Raw genomic sequence first — 9,465 nt, forward strand, 5'->3', positions numbered from 1 at the left:
CCACTGTCCCCCCGGCACACCATTGTCCCCGTGGCAGAGCACTGTCCCCACGGGCACACCACTGTCCCCCCGGCACACCATTGTCCCCGTGGCAGAGCACTGTCCCCCCGGGCACACCACTGTCCCCCCGGCACACCATTGTCCCCGTGGCAGAGCACTGTCCCCCCGGGCACACCATTGTCCCCCCGGCACACCATTGTCCCCCGGCACACCATTGTCCCCCCGGGCACACCATTGTCCCCCCGGCACCATCCCGCTCCTGCCGGCCCTGTTCCCTGTCCCGGGGAACCCGCTGCCCGGCTGCCCGCTGCCCGTGCCCGGCCCCTCCTGCCCCTGGCTCCGGCCCCCGCACACGGCTCAGGAATCCTCCTTCCCCTGCAGCTATGCGCTCCCGGAATTGCTGCTCCGACTCTTTGTCTTTCCAGTTTGGGTTTACAGCGCTGCTCAGGTAACCGAGGGAAACAGGCTGGAGCTCAAAGTGCATATTTACTGATGCTATCGGCGCGGCTTCGGCGTGACTCCAAATCTGCTCAAGACAGGAAAGTCAAGGAGGCTGCCACGAGCAGTGGCACCGAGGAGTCACCCGTGAAACGGCTCTTACAAAGGGATGGAGAAAATGAAGGCTTTCTCCTCTGCTAATAGCATCGGTTTGCACATTTTATTTGTACCTTTTTTACACGTTAAAATCAATTCTGCTTTGGGCCATGCAGCTGATTCTCAGAGGAGCAAGATGGCTTTTCCCTGAGCTGGCGTGGTAGGCTTGATATCACTGTGCTGCATTTGCCATGTGTCTGCCTCGTGGGTTGGGTGTTTGCTTTCCTGGGAAAATGAAGACTCACGATTCGTTTTTTCAGCGCTCTCAGATCCTAGAGGGCACCACAGAACAGCTCTGCAAACCGGGCTCGCTGTGCAACATGGGCTTTACAGGTGTTACACTTCCTGCCTCCTTTTCCTCTTGCCTTTCTCTTCACACTCATTTTGTATCAAAATGTAAAAGAATCCTAAAGTATTGAATAAGCAGTTGTTAGTGGGGAAATACAGAAGGGGAAAAAAAAAAACCCTTCATGTAATGGTAAAGCGTACAAGAAGGAAAGGTATCATATTTACCAATCTGAAGCTGTTGTATCTTAAGTTGCCCCGAAAGTGAAGCCAGGCCAGCGACTCCATCTGCAGCCACTTGCACATTCCCACAGGGGTACAATATGCAGCTGATTTCCCAATTAAGCTTTCCCAGCAAAGAAGTTTTATAATTTAAACAGACTCAAAAGTTTGAGAAATGAATACATATTCATGAAGGACTAATAACATTCCGTCTAGAACACAGCTTTGAGCTGAGAGCAGCTCTGACTGGCTCATGTCTCACCCACCATACTTAGAGAAAATGGGAACGAGGAAGAAATGGCTGAAACCAGCAGATTGTGTTTTGCCAAGACAATAAATAATAACCATATTCTGACTCAAGTGCCAAATGTATAGCGCCTAATTAGAGGTCAGTAGAGCATATTTCTGCTCAGCTGTTCCATTTACAGCAATTAACATGTTCGTGTCACTTAAACTGGGTTGCAGAGCAGATTTGTGGTTGAGTGAAAGCAGAATCAAGGAAGGGCTCCTCCACCTCTGGCAGCAGCTCGGGAGCAGCATCCCTGGCACCCACCCGCTGGCAAAGGCGTGGGACAGAGAGGCCTCGGCACCGCGCTGCCCCATCCCTCTGAGGCTGGGGGACCGTGTCCCACCGCTGCGGGAGCTGAGGGGACCCTGCCCCATCCCTCTGAGGCTGGGGGACCCTGTCCCACCGCTGCGGGAGCTGAGGGGACCCTGCCCCATCCCTCTGAGGCTGGGGGACCGTGTCCCACCGCTGCGGGAGCTGAGGGGACCCTGCCCCGGAGCTCCTGGACCGGTGCCTGCCCGGGCAGTGCGGGGACACCGTCACACCCCGCCGGTCGTGCCCGGGCTCCACCGCCGTCCCCTCCCCGGCGCGGCCGCCCTCCGGTGTGCCATCGGCATGGTCCCCTCAGGCGGTGGCCGTGCCCGGGGCAGTGCCGGTGCCATCGGTGCCGGGGGTGCCATGGGTGCCATCGGTGCCGGGGCCATGGGTGCCATGGTGCCATGGGTGCCGGGGCCATGGGTGCCATCGGTGCCGGGGCCATGGGTGCCATGGGTGCCGGGGCCATGGGTGCCATGGGTGCCATCGGTGCCGGGGCCATGGGTGCCGGTGCCATGGATGCCATGGGTACCATCGGTGCCGGGGCCATGGGGCCACCGGCCGGTCCCCGGCTCGGCCCCGGGCCCAGGGGCGCGGCAGCACCGCCCGAGCGGGGGCGGCGCGGGGGGCGGGCACAGCGGGCCCGAGCCGCGCCTCGTCCCGCCCGGTCAGTCCGGCGGGGCCGGCGCTCCGTGCCCGCCGAGGGGCCGCGCTCCGCGCCGCTGCCGCCGCCAGGGGCCCGTCCCGCAGCCCCCGGCCCCGGCCGGCCATGGGCGCCGCGACAGCCGCGGCCGGGACGCCGCCTCCCGCGGGCGGGCGCTGCCGGCGGCGCGGAGCGGCGAGCGCGGGCTGAGACGGCGGCGAGGAGGAGGAGGAGGGAGGAGGAGGAGGAGGAGGAGGCAGGTGGGGCGGCCCCGGAGCTCCTGCAGCAGGGCTGGGTGCGGCGGGGCCCGGGGGCAGAGGAGCCGGGCGGGCGGCGGGACGGGGCGGCAGCCGCGGGGGCGGCGGCGATCGCCGAGGGGCGCGGGCGGATCGAGATCCCTGCCCCCCTTCGGCCCCGTGCCCGCCGCCCTCCTTCGGCCCCGTCCCTGTCCCTGTCCCCGTCTCTGTCCCCGTCCCCGTCCCCGTCCCCGTCCCCGCGGTGGCGGCGGCGTGCGCGGCTCCCCGGGAGCGGGGCGGGGAGCGGAGCGGGGCCAGGTACCGCCGCTTGGAAACCTCCGAGGAAAAGCAGGGCAGGGCTCACCTTCCAGCTCCGTTTCCTTGGCTCTCTTATTTTTCTAGATGCGTTGCTGTGCCCGTAGAGACTTCGTTGCTTCGCCTCAGACCTATGCGACTCTGGGGGAAGGATCATGACTGAAGTCCTTCTCTCTGCTGCTCTGAACGGAACTGAGCCCAACCTGTTATCCAGCGGCGGCTGGTCTGCGGGAAACGTCACCGCCAAGTGCTCCCTGACCAAAACCGGCTTCCAGTTCTATTACCTGCCCACCGTCTACATTCTGGTCTTCATCACGGGGTTTTTGGGCAACAGCGTGGCTATCTGGATGTTTGTCTTCCACATGAGGCCTTGGAGCGGCATCTCGGTTTACATGTTCAACCTGGCGCTGGCCGATTTCTTGTACGTCTTGACTCTGCCCGCCCTCATCTTTTACTACTTCAACAAAACGGACTGGATCTTCGGGGACATCATGTGCAAGCTGCAGAGGTTCATCTTCCACGTGAACCTGTACGGCAGTATCCTGTTCCTGACCTGCATCAGCGTGCACAGGTACACGGGGGTGGTGCACCCCCTCAAGTCTCTGGGGAGGCTGAAGAAGAAGAACGCCGTGTACATCAGCAGCCTGGTCTGGGTCCTCGTGGTGGGGCGTGATTTCTCCAATACTCTTCTACTCGGGGACGGGGATAAGGAAAAACAAAACCATAACGTGCTACGACACGACGGCTGATGATTTCCTGAGAAGTTACTTCATTTATAGCATGTGCACCACGGTGCTCATGTTCTGCATCCCCTTCATAGTGATTCTCGGTTGCTATGGGCTCATCGTGAAAGCTTTGATTTACAAAGATTTGGACAATTCTCCTCTCAGGAGAAAATCGATTTACCTGGTCATTATTGTGTTGACGGTCTTTGCGGTGTCTTACCTTCCCTTCCACGTGATGAAGACCTTAAATCTAAGGGCCAGGGTGGATTTCCAAACCCCAGATATGTGTGCCTTCAACGATAAGGTTTATGCCACTTACCAAGTGACGAGGGGCCTGGCCAGCCTCAACAGCTGCGTCGACCCCATCCTTTACTTCCTGGCAGGTGACACCTTCCGAAGGCGCCTTTCCAGGGCCACCAGGAAATCATCCAGGAGGAGCGACCAGAATGTGCAGTCCAAAAGCGAGGAAATGACTCTCAATATTTTAACAGAGTATAAACAGAATGGAGATACCAGTTTGTGAACAAATGCAGAAGATGTGGAAAAATCCTCCGCTTTGAGGCAGTAGGAGACTGTAGGGCTTACGAGTGTGTGAGGAAAATCTACCAGTCTCGGATTCTTTTTTAGATAAAGCCTCGTTTTCCGGTCTTAGAAAAAGCTTAACAAAGTCAGTGGAAGAATTTTAATGGAAAATAATGTGTCAGAATTCAGCTTTCCTTCAGTAGTTTCATTTATTTCTGACTTGTGTCAGATGAAGTAAAATGAAGTAAATCCCCTAAAGGAGGAGAGCTACCCGAGTGCATCTGGTTTAATGACTTAGTCTCCCACATTTGAAAATGTTCTCAGTCAGCCTGTCTTTAAAAACAGGAAATAAAAATAAGAGCAGTGTCTTGTCTTCTGAGGCTCAGTCGCAGACCAGGCGTTCTGCTCTCTCGCTGTCGTACACAAGGATTTAAATCAAAGTCACGACGCACTTATCTCATTTTCAGTTTTATTATTTCTTTCATCTACTTCTAGTGCTGATAATGACTTGATAGTTTGGTGGCATTTATGGTTCAGTCCTCTTTCAGTGCCGGTGTTCTAGTCAAGGTAGGCGTTGCTGGTGTGTGCATGGTCGTGCTTTGGGATTGCGGTGGGTGTTGATGGCCGAGCTGGCCCCCTTGGCACCCAGGGCTCCCCGGTGTCCGTGGGCACTGCCACCCGTGGGGAGCCCGTGGGGAGCCCGTGGGGAGCCCGTGGGGAGCCAGGCTGTGCAGGGTCACAGCTCGGGGGCTGTCCCCATGCCAGGGCAGTGGCACTGTGTCAGCTGCAGGGACGGGCCTGGTGTGGCCTGGCTGGCCAGGGAGTGCTGACATCTCGCTGGCACCGTGCTGGCACTGTGCTGGTGTGTCTCTGGCACCGTGCTGGCACCGTGCTGGCACTGTGCTGGCACTGTGCTGGTGTGTCTCTGGAACCGTGCTGGCACTGTGCTGGCACTGTGCTGGGACTGCTCTGGCACTGTGCTGGTACTGTGCTGGTATTACTCTGGCACTGTGCTGGTACTGTGCTGGGACTGCTCTGGCACTGTGCTGGTACTGTGCTGGCATTTTGCTGGATCTGTGCTGGTATTGCCCTGGCACTGCTCTGGCACTGTGCTGGTATTGCCCTGGCACTGTGCTGGCACCGTGCTTCTATGTCTCTGGCACTGTGCTGGCACTTTGCTGGTACTGTGCTGGTATTGCTCTGGCACTGTGCTGGAACCGTGCTGGCACTGTGCTGGCACCTCTCTGGCACCTCGGTGGCACCACAGCCCGAACTGGAGGCTCCACCAGAGGTGGATGTGCTGGAACAGCTGAGCCTTGAGGCCAGCAGGGGACATGTGCTCCACATACCAGAGTAACAGAGTGGTTCTGTCCCTGCCTGGTACCAGAGTGGTTCTGCTCCTCCATGGAACCAGAGTGGTTCTGCTCCTCCATGGTACCAGAGTGGTTCTGTCCCTGGGTGGTACCACAGTGGTTCTGCTCCTGCAGGTGTTACAGACAACACAAGACTCATGTCCCCAGAATGGTGGCTATCAAAATGGAGAATATAAATGGATGATATATATATTATATATTATATATATATATAAAAAAAACCGTAATTGAGGGGGAATTAATTTTTTTTTGTACTTTGACAAATAAGTTGCTGTATTAACAAGATGTTGCAATATACTACAGGCTAAATCCGGCCCTTTACTACAGACCTTCTCCAAATGTGGAATAGTTCATCCAAAATTAGCCAAACTGCAACATTGTGTAACACAAGAGCTAGTGATCAGGCACAGACGAAATTCTACATGGGCAGTCTCACTCGTTTCTCATATTTTTAATAAATGTATTTGAAAATATTTTGTGCTAAAAGTTTCTCATATTTTTAATAAATGTATTTGAAAATATTTTGTGCTAAAAGCGGTATAAAAGCATGCTCTGAATTATGAATTTAGTGTACAAAATTTAGTTTGATGTAATCCTAAGGGTGATTTTTAACAGATCTTTGTTCCTCTGGTCTGCATCACAAGAGTAAAATATTTATATTTTACTTACCAGTTTCCAGTGATTGGTTACAAATGAGAGTAGCTCTGGTTATTTTTGACAACATTGTTAAGCAGCTTCTTTTCACATGTACGGCTTCCTCTGCAGAGTCCCTATTTATTGAACTTATTTATTAGAATGCTAAATGTAAAGTTTGTAAAGTGTGGTTCTCTGTGGTCATATTCAGAATTGGGCATTAATGGAAAATTGAAGAGCATGTTTCAATCACTGTAATACTGTGTCTCTAACAGAACATCTTATAATAAACTCAATTCCACCCTGACTATTCACTGCTGATATGTAACCTGGTGATAAATTAAACTACTGATTTATAGCCTAGAGGTAAATGAAACTCCAGCTTAGGAAGCCTCTTAAAGCAACGTGGGGAGCTCATTTAGCCCTGTGAAAAATGTAGAGGTAGTGAAGAAATCTCAAGCAAGGGTCAATTGCTAATTAATCCTGACTGACAAAGCCTGTGGAACAGCACAGACTATTTATATACCACAGAAAGAGCCTGATTCACAATAAATGACTTCTCCTATTATGCGATTATTCGAGGCTTCATTCAGCCGAGGCACGTCTTGTTTGGAATGGCAGATGAATTACAGGGAGAGGGAGCATAAAAATAGGATATTCTTTGAATGTGCTGCTCCGTGTTGAAAATCCTGTTGTTTCCCCAGCACTGTGCGGTCAGTTCCTGGCTCTCAGTTAGGGAAGGAGACGTTCCCCCGGCGCTGTGTGCCGAGAGCCCCAGCAGAGGCAGAGCCCCGCGGCTCGGGCTGTGTGCGGCTCCTGCCCGTCTGCCCCGCGGCTCCCGGGGTGCCTTTGGGGCCGCTGTGCGGGAGGGACAGCGACACTGCCCCGTGCCAGCCACGCCAGGGACAGCCACAGCCAGCCTGGGGACCCGCCGGTGGCCCCGAGCGCCGCGCCGCTGCGGCTGGCCCTGCCCCGGGGTGATGGGGCTGGTGATGGCTCTGCTGGGACACTGCGGGGCACACACACAGGGCACTGTCACTGCCCGGACACTGCAGGACACACAGGGCACTGTCACTGCCCGGACACTGCGGGGCACACAGGGCACTGTCACCGCCCGGACACTGCAGGGCACACAGGGCACTGTCACTGCCCGGACACTGCAGGGCACAGAGGTCACTGTCACTGCCCGGACACTGCGGGGCACACAGGGCACTGTCACCGCTGGGACACTGCAGGGCACACAGGGCACTGTCACCACCCGGACACTGCGGGGCACACAGGGCACTGTCACTGCTGGGACACTGCGGGGCACACAGGGCACTGTCACTGCTGGGACACTGCGGGGCACACACACAGGTCACTGTCACTGCTGGGACACTGCAGGGCACACAGGGCACTGTCACCGCTGGGACACTGCGGGGCACACAGGGCACTGTCACTGCTGGGACACTGCGGGGCACACAGGGCACTGTCACTGCTGGGACACTGCGGGGCACACACACAGGGCACTGTCACCACCCGGACACTGCGGGACACACAGGGCACTGTCACTGCCCGGACACTGCGGGGCACACCGGGCACTGTCACCGCCGGGACACTGCGGGACACACAGGGCACTGTCACTGCCCGGACACTGCAGGGCACACAGGGCACTGTCACCGCCCGGACACTGCAGGGCACACAGGGCACTGTCACTGCTGGGACACTGCGGGGCACACACACAGGTCACTGTCACCGCCCGGACACTGCGGGGCACACAGGTCACTGTCACTGCTGGGACACTGCGGGGCACACAGGGCACTGTCACTGCCCGGACACCGCAGGGCACACACACAGGTCACTGTCACTGCCGGGACACTGCAGGGCACACAGGTCACTGTCACCGCCCGGACACTGCAGGGCACACAGGTCACTGTCACTGCCGGGACACTGCAGGGCACACAGGGCACTGTCACCGCCGGGACACTGCGGGGCACACAGGTCACTGTCACTGCCCGGACACTGCGGGGCACACAGGGCACTGTCACCGCCCGGACACTGCGGGGCACACAGGGCACTGTCACCGCCGGGACACTGCGGGACACACAGGGCACTGTCACTGCCCGGACACTGCGGGGCACACAGGGCACTGTCACTGCCCAGCGGTGTCACTGCCCAGCGGTGTCACCGCCCAGCACTGTCACCGCCCAGCAGTGTCACCGCCCGGCAGCACAGGCACAGCAGCCCTGGCCGCTCCCCGGGCGCACAGTACGGGTCATTAAACGCGTTTTACACGCGGCTGTTCCTCTCCTCGCGGCTGCTGTGCCCTGCAGAGGTGCCTCCTGTCCCCACGCCCTGTGTGACTGCCACGGCTGAACGCCGCCGGCCCTGGGGCTGTGCCCCAGCCCCTCCTGCGGAGCTCCTGCTGCTTTTCCAGCGCCGCTGTGTCCGCCCCGGGCTGCTCGGGGCATTGCAAACCCCCACCGAACTCCCGTCTGCTCCCGCACCTCCTTTTGCCCCGGGACACGCCGGCCCCTGCGATGGGTGACACAGCTGGGACAAGGCTGGTGACCCGGGGCTGGGCACCCCGCAGATGTGCAGAGAGAGGGCTGGGGACGGGCACGGTGTCACTGGACTGACCCTTTCCTGGTGTGTGTGGAAGGTCAGCAGCCCAGCAGCGCCAGCGGGGACCTCTTACCGTCCATAAACCCCAGAGTGGGGACAGCTGAGGACGCCTTTCCCTGAGCCCTCACCTGCAGTGTGTAATCCAGCCAGAGTGCCGAGAGGATGTGACTGCAGCTCCTGCCTCTGGGCTGGCAATTAATAATCAGTGACAACCACGGCTTGTGATTACTAAGGACGAGATTCAGCTCGTTATCTCACTGCTGTGACCGCCTAGACGTTCCACCTTCCCTCGTGCTGTGCAATCTTTGACTAGCAAATGAGATTGAACCTGTTCTGGTGTTGTGGTCATGCCTGTAACCTATTTTCCTCCTGGGTATGTTTGGGGATCTTCTAACTACAAATCATTCTCTTAAGACACCACAAAGTTTGAAGTAAACAGTTATTTAGAGCTTAACTTTTGGCAGATGCTCGCCAACACCAGTCCCCATTCATGAGCTGTATTTGCTTCCTGCAGCTCATGGGTTAATGTGTTTTTCCCATTTATGCCCAGTAACTCTTACATATTTTAACACAACGTGAAGTCAGCGTGAAACCCACACGTGAACTGCTGTCAGTCTGTACATTCGCATTACACAGCACCGTGGATTTTTTTTGTTTTAATCCACTTCAAATGACACCAAATGAAAGAACTCTTGGGCAGGGTGGGGAGGGA

At 56.9% G+C, this 9,465-nt stretch overlaps 1 protein-coding gene and 1 long non-coding RNA gene across 2 annotated transcripts; one reads left to right on the plus strand and one right to left on the minus strand.

The window, feature by feature from the left end:
* The first annotated feature begins 2,585 nt into the window (after positions 1-2,585).
* P2RY1 (purinergic receptor P2Y1) lies at positions 2,586-4,509 on the plus strand. The gene is given in 3 exon segments (XM_066325634.1): positions 2,586-2,605; positions 2,984-3,561; positions 3,563-4,509. Coding segments are annotated over 2 exon segments (1,092 nt in total). The 5' UTR covers positions 2,586-2,605; positions 2,984-3,051; the 3' UTR covers positions 4,145-4,509.
* Positions 4,510-4,622: 113 nt separating this feature from the next.
* Positions 4,623-5,669, minus strand: LOC136365299 (uncharacterized). The gene is made up of 2 exons (XR_010744339.1): positions 5,175-5,669; positions 4,623-4,976 (listed from the first exon to the last, which is right to left on the minus strand). It is a non-coding gene; the product is annotated as an uncharacterized lncRNA (long non-coding RNA).
* Between the last annotated feature and the right edge of the window lie 3,796 nt (positions 5,670-9,465).

This window comes from Sylvia atricapilla, chromosome 10, assembly GCF_009819655.1.
Source record: "Sylvia atricapilla isolate bSylAtr1 chromosome 10, bSylAtr1.pri, whole genome shotgun sequence".
Lineage (NCBI taxonomy): Eukaryota > Metazoa > Chordata > Aves > Passeriformes > Sylviidae > Sylvia > Sylvia atricapilla.